The following is a 21401-nucleotide window of genomic DNA, read 5'->3' as shown; positions in this document are numbered from 1 at the left end:
GGTGGCGGGCTTGGAGGCGGCGGGCTGGGTACGAATGGAGGTGGAATCGCCCTCCGTGGTCGGCTGGGGAGGGTGAGGGTCGGCGGCCTGAGGGACTCCCCCCCACACACACATGCCACCCCCCTCCCTCCTCCGGCCCGGCGTCGAGCTCCGCGCCAGGCCCTCAGGTGCGCTTCGGCCCTCCGAGGAGGCCTCGACCACCCGCCGGGTTTTACCGGTGGTAGGCTTTTGGACGGCTTTTGTTGTTGTTGAAACACCGCTGTTTTATGTCTGCCTTTTTCCTGGCTGGCAGGCTTCGCCTCCGTTCCAGCCCCGTACTTTATGTGAAGCCGCCGGGGGTAAATTTCACAAAAAAACCCATGTAAATTTCTGGGGTTTTACTTCTCCTGGAAGCCCGGTGTTGTTCAATAGGGATAACAGTGCTGCTGGAGCTGGGTAGCGGTTGACTTAAACCACGTCTGTGTGTTTTAAATGCTGTTGGGCACCCGAGCAGGATGGGATGGATGGAGGACAGATTGGAGAGCTGAATTATCCGATTTCCTCTAAAAAATGGGCTTCACCCGTGAGGCTGCGGATTCCAGTTGCAAATCGGTTCGTGATTTATGCCTTTAAGTCAGGGGCCTGTATCCAAATAGATTTTTTTTTTTGGGTGGTGTGCTTCTGGCACAGAGGATGTTGGCAAAGACATCACTATGGTCTAAAATGGGTTATAGTGATGGAAAGCTGTGGTTATTAAAATAATCAAACCAAAGTCCCGAGGATGACTTGATAGTAGCTTGCAGCCAGGTTGCGCTCCCAAGGGCCGCTTACTGTCACTTACAAGCTTGCAGGAATTAGAACAGTTGCTATACATTAGGAATTGAGAAGAAAACTTAGTTTGTGGGGGAGGGAGAAGAACATCCTCCTAATAAAACTGAAAATACCCTCCTTATCCCAGGAGAGCAGGGGAACAGCCGATCAGAGCAGTCTGGAGGGTGCTTTGTTTAGGAGAAGGTGGCATATGGTTAATGTGATTTCTCTCAAGATTAAACTTGATCAGCACCTGGCGACTGGCAGGTCACAGCTCTGTCTTCAGCTCTTTGTGTGTCTCCGACTGATGAATTTTGGAAATAATAGTAATGCCTTATTCCCTACTGAAAACTAGACAGTAGAAACTAACCATGTTTTTGTGGGATTTAATTCCCAGTGGTAATTAGAGTGTTAATTGCTTCTGTACATATTGGTGTGTGTTTTGTTGTGAGCAGTGTGGCTGTTTGCAGGTGTGACCCCACACTGACCACAGATCTGATCACAGTGACTTGTCTTTTGCTGCTTATTAGCCAGGTCCAACAATCTTTCTCCCTCAAGTGGCCTCTTTACCTTACATTTTTGGTTAAATTAAATCTGTCAGTCATAATCCCATTTCTTGTGGATGCTCTGAAGTGGCAGAAGTGACTTTATCTGCCTGACTGGTTGGCTTTTACTATTAGGCTTTCTGTGCAGCCAGTTATCCTGGACAACTCCTTAGTAAGTGAGCATCACGTTTCTCCAAGCATGGCCTGCAGAAAGGTGGCCTTTCATTGTGGGCGGTTACTGGACTGTCATAAACAACTCTTGGACAATAATAACCTCTTCATTGGCAACAAAAGGAAGAGAACAACGCTTGAAAGTTATAAGCAGTTCTGAAGACAAAAAATACAGATTTCCATGTCTGGAGTTATTACTCTGTAGCTGACTGTCAAATAACATGAACCTTTTTTTTAAGCCGCAGAGGTAACTTGAAAATTGCTTGTTAGGATTGTCTTGGACTAACGTTGTAGGGGTGCAGCTATCCCCCATGTTGTTGTCAGTTCCTGGAAAGTAAATTGATATGTTTTGTAATGAGGATTGTGTACTCCTGGTGGAGCCAAGACCATCTCAGTTTCTTCATGTGCTTGTCAGTGCAGATGGTAAATACGTGTTCTTCCTGCAGATAGAACCTGAGCTCTCTGGCAGATCCTAAAAGTATCTCAGTAGCCTAGATCTGGAAACATCCAGAGCAATTTTCTAGCTGTTAAGGGAGAGAAGGGAAGAGAAACTTTGTGATCCAGATCCTTTGTCCGCTAGGATGTGTCCAAAGAATATAGAGGAAAATAAATTCCCACCATTGGCTTGTTGGTGTTTTCATCTTCCGATTATTTGTTTACTTCTGTGCACTGCCTGATCTCTTGGGATTGCATTCTTTGGACTTCTGTTTCCTTTTTCCCATCTTTCTTCCCTTCTCTCCTTCGTGTCGTAATTTTTCTGGGGTTTAGCCAAACCTTTTCCATTGTATAGTACTTATGACATTGAACCAATTTTTCAGACATGTTACAGGGGCCTGTAGTGTCTTGACCTGCAGTGACTTCTAACATTGTGTTCTGGTGTTACACCAGAATTGGGATTTGTTTAATAATCACTCAGAAGTTGCTCCTGGTGTTCTTATTTAAAAAAAAAAAAAAAACAAAAAACAAAAAACCATTGACATTCCACGTCAGTGTCACTCTATTAACAGACACCTTTTCAAGTAATACACGCATGACCTTAAGAGTTTGGCAGCGAACTGTTGAACTGGCACCGGAGGCCTCTTGAAACAGAGTTTAAAGTATTTAAACACTTCTGAAAAGTGTTTTCCTTCCAGGTGCTGTTTTATGGCTAACTTAGTTTGAAAGATGAAATGGGCATTCTAGATCTTCCAGATCTGTTTCTGAAACATAAACAACAGTTGATAACAAAACTTTTTACCTCTGAAACCTTGCAGAATTATACCATCCTGAGAGAGAGAGAGTATGTTTCTTAAATTCTTCATAAATTTACGTTATGTTTATTAAAGCAATGCTGAAATTTAAAGAATAAACTGTTTTAAATGTTTGGATTTCATGTGTTATCACTTGATACAATTTTCAACCCCGATACAGCTCCAGAGAAGTGATGAAAAAACGCTAATACAGTAAAAAAGATGCTATTAGCTTTTATAAGAAAAAAAAACTATATTAAGCCGTTTGTATGTATACAGTCTGCCCGTGCATGTAGTAGATGAATCTGACCCTTGGGAGAAGTAGAGGGTCACTGAAATACAAGATGACAGTTACTTTAAATTAATGATCTCTGTTGTTGAACTGGATGTGGAGTGCATGGTTATGTGGTAGGTGGCCTGAGGGATGGTCAGAGGGATCTGGGTTAGCTGCAGATGTGCAGAACAGCTCTTCTGAATGCGCTGCTAGGCTGCTGAATTTTATTACAGACTGTGCTGCAAAGGCTGCTGAATTTTAGTATGGACTTTGCGGCTCGTGCTGTGAGTTGTAGAAGTATTTTTATCATCAGAACCTTGTCCTCTGCTGGTTTGTTAAGCTGACCTGGACTTTTGGATAGGTGCAATAGAAGGACAACTTCCTTAAGGTGCTGTACCTTAAAGGGTGGTTCAGTTACAGGAGTCACCCTTGTTCTCCATTAGAGTCACTCTTTCACCTTAGTTTCCTTAAGGGAATGGATACAGTCTATGGCTGTCCCCTCATCAGTTATTTAGAAACATTGGTTAAGATTTGATCCGTTGGCAACGCATCAGCTAGCGCCTCGGACAGTCCTTGCAACTGCTGCTTGACTGAAATCCCCAATATGGGCAGTCCCTTTGATTTGCCTGCTGCTTGTTGTAGCTGCGCTTGGCATTTCGTCAGAAATCACTTTAAACTTGTCAGACCCAGCTTGTCCCTGAACTGGCAGGGTACCTCCTCCCTGCCGCAGCCCTGCTCTGCTTGGGGAAACGTGCTCAAGCGAGAAGGGTAAAGGGTGCCACAGACTCTCTGCGGTGGCTTTCCTTAGGAGAGCCTCCTGCCTCTGGTTTAAGCTGTGGCTGTTCTTTGGATTAGTTTGGGCTGTTTTGCTGAGTTAAAGCAGATTTTTATAGAAACCCTTCCTTCATTTCACCTGCTCGCTTCTTTATTCTGTTAAAATTAATGCATTACTCTGGCTAGTTTGTAATGGGGAGATAAAGAGGTGAGAACTCGCTAGATGCATGTAAACCACTGAATTCACAATATCCTCTTTGGGGCTGTTACTGTTTTAAGGAGTTTGGGAGCAGGGAAACATGCCCTAAATTCTTTGATGTTAAAGACGGTTTTCTGTGTCTTAATGTCACCCTGTGATATTAAGGGTTTGTCTACAGGGAGGGTTTGTCACTCACTTGCAGGGGAGATCTCGGTGTATGTTGGTCTCTTCTGCTTCATTTACTAAGAAGATGAACTCTGAAGGATTTCTGCATCTTTTACCCCTTTAGTAAGACTCTAAAGGAGTGACTGCCTTCCCTGATGTTAGGGGGCTGCAGACATCATACAAATGTCTGTCTAATTCCATATATTGCTACTTCCAGACCCTTGTGGATCAGCATGGTGCGTATGAGCTAACGTAGTGTTTTAGCTGAGGAAAGGCCTTGGTATGGATTTTAGAAAAGACTGTGGGACAGGGGCAGAAAACCTTCTGGATCCTTTTCGTGCAAGCTCACTGTGGCGATACAGCAAGTCAGTTGGCTGTGGAAAGAGGCAAGAACTAACAAAGGCTTTTTGTTTCTTCTTAGCCTTTAGTGTAGTAATGTCTCTTCCTCCAAAGATGCCATCTGGCTTGGCATCTTTCAAATCCGATGCAAACATGGAAGGGCAAGATAGAAATTTCCAACTGGAAACTGTTTTAGTTTTCTTAAGTTGTGCAAATGTGCTAAAACTTAAATTCCTGTTTGATTTGTTTGTCTGTAGAGTCAGCCGAACTCTGTATGTGCATTTTACGAGTACATGCGTGAGTAGAAGTGGTGGATAAAAAGCAAAGAAAGAGCAACCACCTGCTGTTCGGAGAGAAACAGCCAGGGCTGAAGTCCAGCATATTTTCATGAGGCAGAGAGAAAACAATAGAGCCAAAAAAAAAAGTAGGAAAACTCCTTGCAGAAAAGGAAATTATACTAAGTGAGCAAGACTGCAAAGATTTTGGAGATAGCTACAGGGAGAAAAGTGAGGCTGAAAGGTGGTAGAAAGAGGATTTTTTAATTGAAGTTGTCTTTCAGAGAGTCGGGGCCTAATCCAGTTAAAATAAACTCATTCTATTCTTAAATATAATCTTTTTGGATCTTTGTTCTTTTTTGTACTCCACAGTAGGGATTTAATCTAAGCTGGCTTTTGTTACTGGGGATAGTATATTAAATAATTTCCCCATTGCCAGACACCTGTTAACTGTTTTTAGTTCCAAGATGCGTTATATTAAAAGCTACTCAGTGCCCATACCTGGGGGGGATCCCGCTTGGGTCGTTGATGCTGAGTGTTCTTCTTTAGTGACTTTCCTGCAACTGAAACAAACAGGGTTTGTTTTTCTGCTACAGGGTGTACTTATAGCTGGTTTAATGTGCTGAACTTGGAAACACTGTACTGCTGATGTTGATATCAGAGGTTCCCACGTAAAAGGTTAAAAAAAAACCCCAAACTCTGCCAGGTGAATCCTCACCCTTGTGTAGAAGGGATTGGGGTGAAAGAGAGCTCTGATCAGTAGAAAGGAGTAGATTAACTAGGTGAGTGTCAAAAGAAAATATTTTTCTCCAGTACTGTGTTACTACTACAGAAGAAAAATGTCTGGTGGAAAGTAAAGGTGTTGCCACAAGCGTGAAGATATTTACTACTGAGTAGTATTAATAGAATGGTGTAGTCAAAAACTGACAGTCTCTCTTTTTTTCTTCTATTCTAGTTGAATGGATTGCTGCAGTCTCCTTAGCTGCTGGAGCAGCAGCTGTTGGGTATCTAGCTTACAAAAAATTCCTCTGTAAAGACAAATGCTGCAAAGCAATGGTGAATCCCCATATCCAGAAGGATAACCCTAAGGTAGTCCATGCATTTGATATGGAAGATCTGGGAGACAAGGCTGTGTACTGTCGTTGTTGGAGGTCTAAGAAGGTAAGAGAAGAATAAATGGTCAAATTTCATTCGTGTGCATGCATCTTTCAATAAAACTAGTTTCACACTGCTTTATTTAGAGGAAACTAACGTCTTTTCACCTAAACTATTATGCAGTGAGATGTAGCGGTATTTTAATCGATAAAAACCATGTAGATTTATGGTATCACTCAGAGTAAAGCCTGCAGATCAGTGGTAATAGTGAACAAAATGTTTCTGTTGCACTGAAGAAGCAGATCCCTTGAAAGGAGACCTGCTGCGTGGAGCAGAGTCATAAATGCCAGATACCGTTTTGTGTGCTGGTTATGCTGATACGAAGGCTTAATCTTTAAAACTACTGGCCTGTTGGCAGTAGGAGTTCAGGAACCACAGTCTGCGAGGACCTGAAACACCTTCTGCAGGAGGAAGTTGGAAGCTTACTCTGTCAGTCAGAAAGTACCTTGCTACTAGATCATGGTGTTAATAACACAATCAATGAAGAAGTCTCTTGGTGTACCAGAGCTGGTGTCAAATTGTCACTTGCAGTGTCTGAGCCCATCATTTAATCTTGTAGATAGAGTGAGTGCAGAATTGTTTTGGGAAGAGCCTGACTTGCGCAGTGTTATGGTGGTACTGCTGTTCTGTCCTGAATTTATTGTTGTAACGCTGCTGTGTGCTGTAGATAGCTACCTTTTGCCACTGAAGTGAGTACAGCGGTGAATTATTTCCAGTGGTGATGGAGGTAATGTAAAAAGAGGTTGTTGTGGTTAAAGGCTTTTGAAGAATCTAGACAAATGGACTTAATGTGTTTGTGCCTTAGCGACTCAAAATAGTTATATGGGTAATCCTAAAGTAAAGCAAATGAAATCATGATGGCATATTTTAAGCCTCTATTTTTGAGCGATTAAAAGTCTGGCCTAGACACTGGTCCAACTTACTTGCATATGGAGTTGAGTTGCGTCAGTTGCGTAAAATTACTGTTTAGTATGATACCTAGCCTTTCAGTAACGCTAAGGTCAGATTTAAATTTGAGGTAGAGATGCTTGATATTTGATGTGGCCGAGATCTGTATAATTTATCTGTAGTGGTAGTTCTAGGATCTGTAATGAGAGAAAGCAGATTGCATGAGTAGTCCTGTCCGTTTACCACTGGCGCAAGCTGTTTCAGAAGTCAAGGTGCTAATGTGTGGAGACTGAAAAAATAGAGACGTTTAAAGCCAGGTAACTGAGCCCAACAGCCTTGAAATCTAGCTCGCTCTACATCAGTGAACTGAATACTGGACTTCTCAAGCCTTAGACACGAGTCTAATTGGGCCACACTGCAATTTTCCAGGTGCTGTAACTTTCGGTTCTTACTGTTGTCAGATGTGACTTCATTACCTTGTGGGTGAAAATAACCCAGAAAATTACACGTTTGTAGCTGTATTTGGTTTAACACTAAAACACCACTGAGGATTCAACAGGATCATGACTTGATTCTGAAATAGTCCTGTGGAGATGGGCTTGTCGTCTTTGCTCTGTCCGGAGTCTGAACTGAAAAACAAAATTCCCCACCCCACCATTGCCCCAGTGTGCTCTGTGGACTAAGTTACATATCGTAGGATTATACAACAGGGGACAGTGTACATTTACATGCAGTGCTCATCACTGTACAGCATGGAGGTATTACGCATGTGTGTAGCAGCATTGCCAAGTCTCAACCGACAGCCAGAATCCAACGTTGGAAGCTGCTGTGAGGGCTGGAGCTTCAGAAAAGAAAAAGGGGGAGGAGAAAGGCTGCTTTAAGTATCTGCCCTTTGTTTTAATATCTGAATTTGGGTTTACCTGAGGCTGAAATAGTGTAGGCACCTCCTTCAGTGCTTCTGGGGAAAAAAAAAATAAAAATCCTAACTTGAACCATGTTTGTACTTTCTGCTTCCTACTGTTTTCTAAACAGAGATGGAAGATAGTGTCTGGGTTTAGTGGTTGCATTGCAGCTCCTGCCAGTATTCTAGCTATTGTTTGATACTATCTGGTTTGCGTGAAATAAAAATCTTAAGTATGCTTTGGCATATATTGAAGGGGTGTTGTCATTTTAGGAACATACTGTCCTACTGAGTTAGGGCTCTGAAGTCACGCACTAAAAGGAAGTAGATGGGGCTACCTTATGATGAGTCTGTTATTAGAACTCTGACCTGAAAGTTCTTGTAAAGGCATTAAGGAGGTCAGTGGAAAATTTTGAAGGCATTTGTTTTCTTCTACTGATGGTTAATAATCAGTATTTGAATCAGCATGTTGTGCTTCAAAGACTAGTTTCCAGTTTTGCTGCTTCCTCTTGCCCTGATCGGTTGACCTTGTATGGTGGGTAGCGTGATCTTTAAGATGGTGTGCATGCTTTCTTCTCATGTTCAGTTACTGCCAAGCAGTAATATAACACAGAGATATTTCTTCATCATTCTCACGTGCTTGCATCTATGGAAGTAGTTAGCTAGCGTTATCTGTTTCTTACAGTTCTTAAACTAAGGTCCTGTTAAAATGTGTAAGACAATGTTTGTATGATGGCAAAATGGTAGAATGTGTGTGCTTTCAAGGTAGGGAATTACAATTACTTCAAAACTAGTAAGTTTCCGCTGTGTTCTTGTTAAATAAGTGGCCTATGGGGATGTCTATTCCATATACAGCTTAGAAGAAACGTCCCCTTGTATGATTGTGTGAGCACTTCTCATCAGATTTAGCCTGATCTGAGGCACGAGACTTTTAATAGAACCAGAAACATTATGAACCACTGGATATTTCTGTGTGCACTGATGGTGTGCAGGCACTACAGCTGACTTTGCATGACGTTCCTCCTATACGGGGAAGAATGAAAGTTGGACTATACCAGTGTGTTTTAGAGTAACTCTTATGAAAAAGAGCTGGATTATTTTTAGTTGTTTTGGGGGTTTTTTTCTGAAATAGTATACTTCAAAGGCTATTTTTTATTTGTTCTATTGGCCAAAGTGTTTGTGGAGTGCATGTGTTTAAAAAAACCACACGGGATATCTTCAAATAAGTCTGTCTTGGGATGTAATTATCTGTTAAAGTAGGTGGAAGGTAGTTCTTTAAACAGCCCTGTCCTATTCAGTGTTGTGCTCTGCAGGCACTCATAGCACTGCATGTCAAGTTTTCTGGAAAAAAACCCAATCTTCAAATTTACCAGTGTAGAGGCAAGAGTTTTGTCTTAAAACCAAACTGTAACTAGTCTAAAGTTAGAACATTTGTTTTCTTAACTCTTCTGCCTTTTTAAGTGTGTAAGCTGGGGAGAGGGCGAAATTAATTTGCTTTCTTTTGCAATGACCTGCAACGCCTGTGTCTTCCAGAGAAGTATTAGTCCCCGGGCTGTGGGTCAAGGAATACTGCTGCAGAACATAAGAAGAAATAGTGGTAGAGAATCTAAACCTGTTGAGTGTCAAGGGAAATAGGCTGAGCTGTCCAGATCACTGCACAATTCCCTCAGGATTTGAGCTTTGGCAGCTATTGCTAGCCTGCTTTATCTTAATCAAGGATGAACATGTTGTGTCAGACCGAGGATCCATCTATTTAGTATCTGGTCTTCAAGGTGACCAAGCGGGTGCTCTGCAAAAGTGTTGCTGTTTGCTTTTGGGGTTTTGTTTGTTTTTTTTTTTCTGAGAAACTCAAGTCTAGTGTCCCAGCCGCTGGGATTCACTGGTTCCGAGACCAGCTGACCCAGAGGATTCATTCAGAGCAGAGTTGGTAGCTGTTAAACATCCCTCGATGCTATCTGAAGCTGATGAATCCCAAAGTGGATTTTTGTTACTTGCAAACTTGAAGTGATTGTGCTGTAGCTGGACCATGGGCTTGCCTCCTTGGGGCATGTGAGATGTTAATGTCTGAGTGAAGCTGGGTCAACGCTTCTGTGAAGACCAATGGACTGTGTGGTGCTGCATGGAAAAACCAGTGGCCCAGCAACATCTGGTTGGAAGCTGGTCAGTGTCCCATGAACATATGTTCTTGTTTGCTCAGATTTTGTCCAAGTATCTGTCAGTACCTACTCATTGAGTCACAAATGACTGATGTGATGATAAAGTTCCTGCATGAATCAGTTTATATGAATATTCTCAGAATTCAGGGTTTCTTTATTCAGAAATGTCACCTGCCATTTATAGTGTAGGGTTTGACATTTTGTAACTAAAAAACAAAAAAACCCACCTTACCTCCCTGGCCCCCCAACACTACCCTGCGGGGCATGTGGCTTTATTTTTAGAGCTCTGGTATTATTTTTTTTCTTCAAGTATATTGTCTCCATTATATTGTTTTCATGCAGAATTTTGAGATCTTTTATTCTAACTAAGCATGGGCGATAGAGTGTTAATTTTTTTTAAAGGGCTATGACTGAGGCATGAACACTGGGATCAGCAGAGTGTTGAAGACTGATTGTGACTGTACTGTGAGGGAATATTGCTGTTGCAAAAGTAAAAGCTGGTTAATGCCCAACTTTGATTCCCCTTACTTCTAAGCGAACAAAATAGTAACTGAATGCAAAATACTGATGTGTGATTTCTGTGATCATCTCCAGAGTCTCTTCTGCAGAGGAGGCATAGCCCTGAAAACACATCCTTGAGAAGTGATGGGATCTAACCTCATTCTTGTTGCTTCACAGAATGTCCTTTGGCTCTTGCACGTGAAAAGAGCTGCCCAGGAGCAGAGTGGTTGCGACTGGTCTGGGACCTGGGCAGTTACAGCTGGCTAAAGGAGTCCCCGTGGGTCTTGCTCTGACCAGGCTGTTCTAGGGTGAACATCTCTTGAAATTACTTCCTTGGGGCTATGTGTAAGAGCCTTTGATGAATAGCCATGTCAGTTGGAAGTGCATTTTATTTCCATTAGCAGGTCAAAATCCTAATGTGGAGGCCAGCTTGCGCAAAGGGCCTTTTTGCGTCGATGAGATGAGCTAGCTGTGTCAGGATGAAGCAAAGGCAGGTTGCCACTCTTGCTGTCTGGAGGCACGACTAATATGTAGGGGTGTCTCTTAAATAAGAGGCAAGCTAGGGAAACTGTCCTTTTTCTCATCACGTGCTATGTAAAACCAGGCTAAAAATTCAGCTTAGGATCTCCTCCTGTTTCTCTTCCTCACCCCACCTACCTTCTGCAACTGCACTCAACTCAGGCTGTTGCCCGGGAAAAGGGAGTGTGGGGCAAGGTTGAGAGCTAAGATACTCCAGGTAGGTTACGGTTGAAGGTCAGCTGAGGCTGCATTTTCCTCATGTTGGCCTGAGGCAGGAACACCAAACAGAGTGGAGGTGAGTTGCTGCTTTTTCATAACAAGCCTCTCGTCCACTCTGCACTCACGTGGACAAAACTAGTGTTCAGCCAAAACTCGGGAAGACCTGAGACGCCAGCCCAAAAGTTGTGGTCTGTGGTCACAGCGGATTTAATGAGAAGACATTCTAACGATCTTTCAACCTACGTTCTTAATTCTGACTCTGGATATACTTTAGATGTGTTTATTCTTTCTTTTTTTCAGTTCCCGCTGTGTGATGGCTCTCACACAAAGCACAACGAGGAAACTGGCGACAACGTTGGGCCTCTGATCATCAAGAGGAAGGAGGCGTAGAGTGGACAGTAGAAGCTACAAAATGAATGTCTGACAATTACTCTGCTCACCTGTAATTGGGGGAAAAACCACAAATTCTTTGTCATGTCACTGAAGACTTTCCAGTGTAGTATATACATCAGGCTTCAGCATGTGTATTTTCTCTGGTGCTTGTCTTGTTTTAATCACTACAATGCATAATTTACTAAATAGTCATGGTTTAAATTTTTTGTCCTGTAAAGTGTGTGTACCCTCTTATCGAGTATGAAACTAAAATGACACACAGAATGTACTTCATCAGAAAATAGGTATTAAATTATTTTCAAATATGTGTGTACTACTCTGAGGCTATTCAGTAGAATGTGTGTTCAAAAGGTAGATCCTAAAATCCTGGAGAGGTTCTAAAGTCAAAGATCTGGATAGATTTCTATGTAAAAGGCAGCGGCAGGAAGGAAATCACAGTGCCAAAATGCAGCTTAACCTCTGATTATTCTGCATTTTCTGCAGGTGTCACGTTTGGCCTATTACACTACTGTTCCATGTGGCTTCTGTAGAACAACAAATTCAAAATCGCTAACTATGAACAGACAACATAAAAGACTTCGCGCAAGATGGGGCTAAAGGGCAACTTTAGCTTTGATTTTGCAGCAGTCTTGAAACTTGACTCTACTACTGTATGGTATCAAGAGCATACTACCAGAACTGCAGACCTGTATTTAGAGTAGGAATAGCAAGATGGTCTCTGCAAGAGCTTTCTTAATAGACAAGTGGAATGATACAAAGTGCTTGAAGGGGGGGCAGGGGGTGACAGGGTTATCTTTGCTGCTAGAAAACCTTAGTTTCACTTGCAGTCTCTAGCGGTGAAGCTGACTTCCCCAGACCACAGGACACTTGGATGGGGGAGGCTATGCCGATTTATTCCAGGAGCTAAAACAAAAACTGGAACCCCACCTGTCATTACTGTCCGCTTCATCATTGCTCTGGCTGGTTCCGGAGGACTCTTCCTGCTGCAGAGGGAGACAGCACACCTTTCTTACTAAGTGGCCTTAGGCTCTATGTGTCTTAAATAACTCCTGCCTCCCTGGGCTAACCGTTAATGTGGTTCAGCTAATTTTACCAAAAGAAGCAACACGGACAAGGAAAGGCTTTGACGACAGCTAGAAACAAAGGGGAAAGGAAGGATAGGACTAGGAGAGCTTTCGCCTTCCTTTTGTATGGCACTTGTCTGACACGGTTGCATTAATGGCTATCGTGTTGGTTTCCTTAAATTAAATAGCTTTGATTTATTAACATGCAAATGACTACAAAGCAAAACCCAAAGAGCGGGGTGGCAGAGGCAGTTTTGTATTAAACCCAGTCCATTAGTGTAATTGCAGCCTGTGTAAGATTGAGCTCTCAGTGTCCTAGGACAGAGAGTCTACCTCAGAGCTAGAAGAAAGGCCTTTTCAAGAAGCTGACATTTTAACCTGGACCCTTAAAGATTCTTCCAGATGATTGGGGCAGTAGAGGGTGGTTTTTTTAATTTTTTTTTTTAAGGATGTGATTGGTACGACTGGTTAAGATTGAAGAAAATGTTTTGCATATTCTCGATGTGAGACTTTGAGAGGCTGAGGTCCTTGGTGACTGGTCTGAACTTTGGTAGAAGGCACAAAGGGTAGAGAAGGTGTCAGAGAAAGAGGGTTTGCAGGTGGAATGCTATTGTCTGTGACAGACATCTGCTTGTAAGAAGTTGCAATCAAATACATTTAGTTTCTATCTTTTCTTTCTGTCTTGACTGTAAAGGTACTTGATATTTTTTATGTGGCCAAGTACTGATGCATATGGAAAGTTGTTTTAACCGTAAATTATCAAATACATTGCTTTTATCCAAAATGAAGTTATTTCTGTATTTTTGTCAAATACACGTTTGAGCTCATCTTAATCTTAAGGTTGTAAAGTCTGTGTTATCTCATGGGTGTGCTGTTTTTCAAGGGAGAGTTACGCTGCGAGCAGTGCTGTATGCCAATGCTGCTGTAATCATAAACCTGCGTCTGGGTTGGGTTTTCCTTCTGAGACTTCTTTTCCTGTTAGCAGCAAAGCCTGGCTGCTCTTGAAGGAATAAAAATTCACTGAAAGCTGCATTAATGTGCTGAGAGATGAAGTCCTGAACTTTCAAATGAGTCTCCTGAGACATAAAGCTATTTTCTGGAGTTTGGGCGTTGGGGAAGTGGGCTCCATGTGAAGGTTTTGTTCCTGGGAAGCAAAGAGGCAGAGTCTTTGCTGATTTACGTCCCGGTGAATTTGCTTTGGAGAAGTGTCATGTTTATAAATGTTGACACAAAGTGGTTAAATTTTATTTTGGTGTACGTACAATTTTCTGTACCATACCTAAAAGTTCCTGGTACTCATGTCTGTGAGCAGTTTGAACGTGATAATGAGAAGAGATACTTGGAGTAAACAAACTTGCCAGCAGTCTTAATGAGCAGCATCACAGAGAGCACTTCATTTTTGTTTTTCCTTAGTACCATAATAGGTTATCTTGTTCGGATAGTCTGAGTGCTTGCCTGCTCCACTGTTTTCCAAAATCTGTTCTTTAGTGCTTTCCTCAAATAATCTCTAGAATATGACGTGAATTGGTTTGATTTTTCCAAGTTTTAACCATAAAGAAATTCTTCTGTAAACGTGCAGTTTTCACATGACATTGCAACTCCTACGTGAAAATGTGGTGCAAATCCTTCATAGCAAAGCGGTGAAGGATTCCTGTCCCCGAGTAAAACTGTATTTCTGTTGTACGTTATTTTTCAAACATGTAAGCGTTTGTTAGGAAGGTGAACAAATTAAAGTACTGATTCTTCAGTAATTGAGTGTGACTCATGAAAATAGTCTGAATGTCAGATATTCAAGTGCTTCTAGAATCGGCATTCTCGAAGAGGAGACGGCTGTAAGTTACGGGTATTTTCTGCACGTTTAATTTAAGCACCATTAATCTCATGGGTAATTTCAAATGGGGAGGCCAGCATTGCAATCACGCACTGCTCCACTAGGAGGAAACAAACGCTGTGCAATGGGTACTCCTTGATGTGGGCAATGCTGGTTTTAAGTTTGGTTGGTTTTTTTTTTAATACATGCATGTATTTATGTTTGGTTGGGTTTGGTTTTTTTTTCAGCAGCATTCTCTCTGAGCCCAGGCATCTAGAAGTGCTGCGTAAACCTGTTTGGGACTAAGCAGCTTTTCATGCACGGAGGCTCATGCACTTCGAATCTAGGAGTTGTAGCGCCGGTTCCCCGACAGCCGACAGCAGAGCTGACTGCAGCCCCTACTAAAATTTTCACCATATTGTTGCAGTTTGGACCTTGTTCTGGGGTCTGTAAAATTTATTTTGCGCAGTTGCGCAGCAGTGGAACTGGGATTTTCCTTTTAAGAGTAATACAGCTAGATAAAGACATGGAAATGTGAGTCACTGCTGTATCACAGTCACTCAATCCAATAACGGAAGAACATTTTATAATACCAGGAAGGATAAGAACGTAGGCGTGAAACTAAACATTGGTATTGCAAAGAAACCTTTTCGTCAGCTGGCTTCTCTAGCCAGCCTGAGCATGGAAGTCTCTTACTAAATTTGGCTTTTGTTTCAACTCCTGAAGCTTCCAGGCTGACAAAACCCACCCAGGTCCCCAGCTGGATTAGGTGGAAGAGCACGACCTCCCCATAGCATGTGGGCACAGAGGGGATGCCCTGACACGGCTGCCAGCGGGCTGAGTTTATCAGTGCTCAGCACGGTCAGAACATTTCACGTGGACCTGCTGAGAAGACCAAATGCCTTTTCCGTTGTCACTGGTACACATTAAGCCCAGCAGCGTTGAATATCTGTTCCCCCAGTTGCTTTGTGCACCCTGGCTTGTTCTGCCCTGGTTTTCCTGCGTTGATGAGCGGCTTGTCCGCACTGGCAGGAGAATGATCGTTTTGCTAAAGCCATCACTAATTTAGGATGGGTGCTGGGGGCTGCTGCTTGAAGCGCTCTGCCGCTTGTTTTCTTCTGTAGCAGTGTTGTAGCTGCGCTGCCTGCGGTGTGTGACGTGTTTCTCAGGCAGGATGATTTCCAGGCTGCCTAATGCTGAGACTAATGCAGAGAGGAGCTGCATAAAAACTAAATAAAATAAATAAATCAAATGCACAGAGAGAAACAAGAAGGGGAAAAAGAAGAAATAAAATGGCAGATGGGAGGAGAGCATAAGCTAGAAGAGAAGATTTAACACTGCGTACCATTGCTCGGTGGAGGCAAAAAGGATAAATCAAAGCACAGAAAATGATGTGTTGCATTTCATTATACCTCTTAATAGAGCGAAGCATGAGATGTATGAAGTGGCTGTTCATTTGCTTCTGGGACTAAGCGGTTCTATTAGCCAAAAACGTACCCCTTAGAGCCGAAGGGGTTATGTGCCTCGAGCAGACATCTGTTACTGTGGGTTTTTTTATCCTGGACTGTTTGTGAAATCCCGCAGTACTGGACAGAAAGTGACGTATGCTCATGCAGTGGGTCCCCTGTCAGCAGTCTAATGCTCCTCCACGCCCACCTTTGTATAGTGTTTAATTAGATGTGCACTTACAATAAATAGGAGGAGTATTTACCGCTACGCTCCCTGAAAATCACAGCAGGTTTTCGTGATTGTAGCAAAGCAGAATTCAGTGTGCCTTTTTCATGTGCAGGTTGGACTGGTAAGAAAGGATTTGTGGGAGTTCCCAACCAACTTCTGTTTTCTTCGATACATAGAAGTTGCATATGTCTCGCGTAAGCGCAGAGAGATTGTTTCTGGTGTTATTTTTTTTTTCTAGCTGAAGATTGAACCATCCCTCCTCTCTGATTTGACATTGCACTGCCCTTAATCCGCTCTGCTCTGCATCCTTTTTGTCATGCAGGCTGCAGTTTTCTTTTGGTGTTTTTGAATGCATGGCACATTTATACAAAAAAAAAAAAGTGCCTTCTGCTCTCCAGGAGAAGCCTGTGCATAAAAGAGGAGCTTCCTGAGCGTGCCAGAAATTATAGCATTAATGCACGAAGCATCCAAAATTCAGCATAGTCCAAGGATCTGCGCAGTAGCTGGAATGTTTGTGCCGTTCAGTCAAGTCAGCTGGCAACAGAAACACAGCAAAATGAATGATAAGGTCACTGAGTGCGTAACTTTTCTCAAATACTTTTCTGCAGCTGGCAAATATCACCATACATGGCTAAGACATGGTCAAGACGCACTGTCTGTTCACTGCCGGGACTCTTGCTCGAGACTCGGATACCAAAACGACAGCCAGAAGAGACTTTCACTGCAGCAATTATTAAATTTGTTGCTCTTTTCAAACAGTGTGATCTTGCTCTTTCAGTCTTATTCTTGGCTCCAACATCTGCGCGGGTTAAATTACTTTTTAAGGGTTGAAATTCTGTTGCTTTGCAGACAAAGCCAGGGAGCGGAAGACCGTTTAATAGAAGAGACTTTTAAAAATGCCAGTTGGCAGTGGGTTTAGTCAATAAATAGGTGTTTGATTTTACTGCAGGTGGAGGCAATGTAAGTAGCCTCTTCAAAGAGGCATTTGAAAAAAACCTCTTGGCATGTTAATCATCTTACATCAAGTACCGAGGTTATCCTACAGCATTAGGATGTGACTGGTAAAATGCCATCGTGCGTTTGTAAACCCTCAGCAACCCCCTCATAGAGATACAACGCTGTACTTGGAAAATCTTTGTTTAGAAGGACAAAGGGAATAATCTTTATCAACCTGCAAGCCACAAGATCAGAAGGTACTAAAGGCTTTGCTCTAATGCCTCTGTTTCCGAAAGAAGCACAGCTTCTTGCCCAAGGATGTCAAAGCATGCACATCTCTCATTGCCGTTTTCTAGGGCTGGAGGCAGCTAAAATATGTTTCATCTATTCAGGCTCTCTACAAATCATGGTTTAATTCCATCTTCTGCACTGATTAATTAATGGTATGTTCCTATTCTCCGTGAGAGACCAGGCATAGAAGCCAGATCCAGTATGTGGCACGCTGAGGCTACACATAGCAGCGAAATGACGCCTTTTGTCTCCTCCTCAATGCTCTTCCTGATGTTGCCCAACGTTTTGTTTGTTCCTTTTGCCTGCATACGCACACTGGGCCGATGATCTCAGATGACTGTCAACAGTGACTTCAGGATCTCTTTCCTGGGCTGTGACAGCCGGTTTCAGGGTCAGCATCGGGGAGCTTTGGTTTGGATTACTATATGCGTTACCTTACGTTTATCCACACTGAAGCCCCTATGCCAACGCTGTGTCCTTCATTCAGTTTGGCGAGATTCCGCAGGACTTCTTTGCCATCGGTGTGGCATTTGGCTGCCCTAAGGATGTCGTGAGCATCCGCATACCTGGAGACTGTGTGCATACTGCCTTCTGCGGGTCATGAATAAAGATGTTCAATAAAACCAGTCTCAGCACCCACCTGCTGCTGCCTCCTCTCCACCCTGAAAGCCCTTCCATTTGCTTCCCCACCCCTTCACCACCTCTCAGTCCAAAAATGAACCTTTCATCCAAATTCTTTGCTGTTTATTTCATGATAAAAAAAAAAAAGTCCAAGGACAGTCAGGAGGAAACTACTGAAATGTGCTTCTCACCTTTATAGTCCTCATAGCTTTCTAATACAAAAGACTTCCTAAAATTTACGGCTGTGGTTCTGTTTGTAGGAAAGGTGATCCAGAAAACACACAACTGCCGTGAATTAACCTCACAGTCACTTTCGAAATGTACTGTATTATCTCTGGAGAGTGTAGGTCGGCTTTTCACAGCGTCCCTTTGTTTTCATCCTGGAAAACCCCAGATGTACCTGGTTGCCAGGGCGGAGAGCAGTGTCAAAAAGTTTGCATCAGTCAGAGCTGAGTAAAATATTAATCATCATGGGACTTGATGCCTATGTGACAAGACAGTAGCTAGGAAAGAAAGTGGGATAGCAGCACCATTGAGTATTACAGCTACAACAGACAAAGATTTTCCTTTACCGAACAAGACCAAAAAAAACCCCAGCATAGAGCTTCTGTGAATTTATCAAAGGATTAAAAGCCCTGAGCTATTTTAAGAGGGCGCGATACAGCAACCCTTCTGCTGTGAAACGGCGAGAAAAAAAGAACTGCAACATGGCTACAACTTCCACACTGCTGTGAACACGTCTGCCGTACGCCGAGTGAGCCGGACAGGCCCCCCTGCCTGCAGAAGCTCCGCTGCAGATGCTCTCTCTCACCCGTCCAGCAAATTATTGGTTTCAAGGATCAACATTTCTCATCAGGAGCACACGTACGGTCCAGGTGGGCTCCGTTGCAATCTGCTCGTCCGGCAGAAGCGAGGCAAGGGCGGCCACCCGCTGCAGGAAGTGGCTCTGCGGGCAGCAGGATCCACGTCTCTCGTACAGACCTCATGCAGAAGAACACGGCTGCGGCGGAGGAGCCGTATTTTTTGGCGAGGTGGGGAAGAAGTGGCTGTGAACCATCCAAAGGGACAGTCAAAAATCCAGCAGTGCTTGCTGTCAGCACACCTCTAGAGGACCAATATTTTGGCCAAGTCCCTGCCCCGCTAATCTGTTTACCTCATGTCCCCCTGCACTTCCACTGAAGTATGAGCTTATTTCCTGTACTAAACTACTGTGCGTCTTGCGGTTAGTCATTAACTAGCCGTTGTGTTTGAAAAAGGGCTTTATTTCAGCAGAAAGTCATACTTTTGTAATCCTCACTCAGTTCGGGGCAGCTTTGCAATCTGCCGGTGAGACATCCTCTTGCAGCACAAAGCAGTTTGTGCGAAATAAATGAGTGTGTTATATTTATTATTATAGTTAGCATTTACATTTTCAGCAGACCTAGCAAGGCAAGATTGTTTTCCAGCAAGAAGTAATCCAGAATTAAGTATGATTTTGCCAAATGTGTTTTGTTGGGAGGGGTGGATTCCCAACCACCTTCCCCTTCTGTAGGAGCTGTTTGTAGCCTCTTTCGCTTTCTCTTCGAGTGCAATTGCACAGCCCAGAGACGAGAAGTTTCCTCGAGAATCTCGATGGTAGGTCCAGCTTTCAGTGCAGACTCTTACAGTATCACCCTCTGTGGAGAAATTCATTATTTGTCATTTTGAGTATTCTCTCAGTTCGCTTGTTTTATTTTAGGAGAAGTTCCCAGGTAAGATTAGTGAACTCTGCGTGCTGAAGCGTGAGGATGGAATGAGTGAGCAGAAGATAGAGTCTCACATCACTTGAGTTCTATATGCATGAATCTGAATAAAGCAAATACCAGGGAAAAGGAAATAGTGTCTACTTATTCCAATTACTCATGCTTTCATCTTTCTTTTAATCCCCTCCAGATCCACTTCTGTTAGCTCAATGGCCAGTCTGGCCCAAACCACGACATCTAAGGATATCTAGAAGCTATTAGTTCAGGTCTAGTCCTTGAATAGCCTTTAAATCCCATCTTTTTGCCTTTTAATTCCATTTTTTTCCCATTAAGATTTCGAGCTCAGGTAGATCACGGTGTTAGATGGGCACTCATGCAAGTCTGAAATGGTATCTATGTTTTTCTCTCTGCATTCAGACCCGGATCAGACAAAGTGTCTCACATCTCTGCAGGGAAAAGTATCTTTCCGCAAGGCTCAGGTTGGCATCTGAACCTTGCAGCAGCTGCTGCTGCTGAGACCGGGAGCCTTCTCTCTGCCAGAGGCATACCACTTGTGCTTTTTTTTTTTTTCCACTGTACTCCTCAGTAATTTTTTTTGGTGCAAGGGTTGACCAATCTGTGGTTTTTCTCTCCTGCGTCAGCACCCCCTGGGAAAATTCATCGCTGGGGAACTGCAGATAGGAGTTCACACTTGCAACCATCTGACTCCTAATCTTTAGGGCTGGACAGTAATGAACGATGAGAAGAGGATATTCGGGAGGGAGAAACATAACTTTTCTGACTGGCCTTGTTACTTCAAAAAGGATCTTGCTGAGTTGTTCCCGGCGTCTTCGCCATTTTACCCAATTAAGAGAGTGAAACAAATTGTTCCATGAACAATGAGCTAAGAACACTCAGTTTGGATGGATTTATATGCTATACTCCTTCCTCTCACTCTTCAATACCTTCATTTTCCCTGTGACCTTTCTGTTCCTTTGATACTTTAATTCCCCCAGTAAATCCTCCAGATTGCCATCCAGTTCTCCCAACCACCTGCCGTATCTCACAACTATGGGATGGGGCACGTAATAGCTGCACTCACTGCACCGTTGTTCCTCTAACATCAGCGCTGATTCCCAATATACATCAGCCAATTTTTATAAAACCCGTGGTAATGTCATCTATCTGCTAAAATTCATTTTCCTATTTCCATTCCTGTTTCCCCGTTCCTGCATCCTACTAATGTTCAACACGACTCCATACTGGTGGATGCTGCAGCAGAAGCCCAGGTCTAGTATTCAGAGAGTTCAGCTGATTTTATAAAGGAAAGAAACGGCGAAAAGGCAGTAATGACAGGCTGACAAATCTGCCCTTGGAGGAAAGAAATATTAATAAAGTCTCCTACCCAGGCAGTGGGCTCTGGGGCCCTGTGGGTGAATGTGGGAGGGGGGTAAAATTAACCCCGGCAGGGTTAAAATTCGGATTAGAGATGAAAATCCCTTATCCAGGGATTGGACCTGGTGACAGGTCAGGTGCCCCCACCTCAAATCCAGGACCAGCACCCACAGAGCTTAGTAAAGCTCTGTTTTGGGCTGCTTTCAAGGTCCTTATCCACTCTAAAGCCCTGATAAGAGTTTACATGCTCCGGTTCGCTCCCGCTTGTCGTCCCTCTGACCCACCGGAGCGAAAACCAACCAACCCCGGGACGTCGGAAATAAAACCCCAAGGCATTTGGGGTGCATTTCTGGTTCCCGAGGACTGAGGGAGGGGAGGGGGAACAGGCCGAGGGGGGGGACGGGGACGGCCCCCG

At 43.3% G+C, this 21401-nt stretch overlaps 1 protein-coding gene across 1 annotated transcript; it reads left to right on the top strand.

Moving 5' to 3' along the window:
- The first annotated feature begins 34 nt into the window (after positions 1 to 34).
- On the top strand, positions 35 to 11760 carry CISD1 (CDGSH iron sulfur domain 1). Its single transcript, XM_009885642.1, has 4 exons — positions 35 to 72; positions 4743 to 4782; positions 5691 to 5921; positions 11400 to 11760. The coding sequence occupies exons 1-4, from the start codon at positions 35 to 37 to the stop codon at positions 11487 to 11489; spliced, it is 399 nt and encodes a 132-aa protein (XP_009883944.1). The 3' UTR covers positions 11490 to 11760.
- The last annotated feature ends 9641 nt before the right edge of the window (positions 11761 to 21401 follow it).

This window comes from Charadrius vociferus, unplaced genomic scaffold (assembly GCF_000708025.1).
Source record: "Charadrius vociferus isolate BGI_N301 unplaced genomic scaffold, ASM70802v2 scaffold335, whole genome shotgun sequence".
Classification (NCBI taxonomy): Eukaryota; Metazoa; Chordata; class Aves; order Charadriiformes; family Charadriidae; genus Charadrius; species Charadrius vociferus.
Note: the sequence above shows the minus strand (reverse complement) of the source record. Positions and strands in the feature narration are given on the sequence as shown.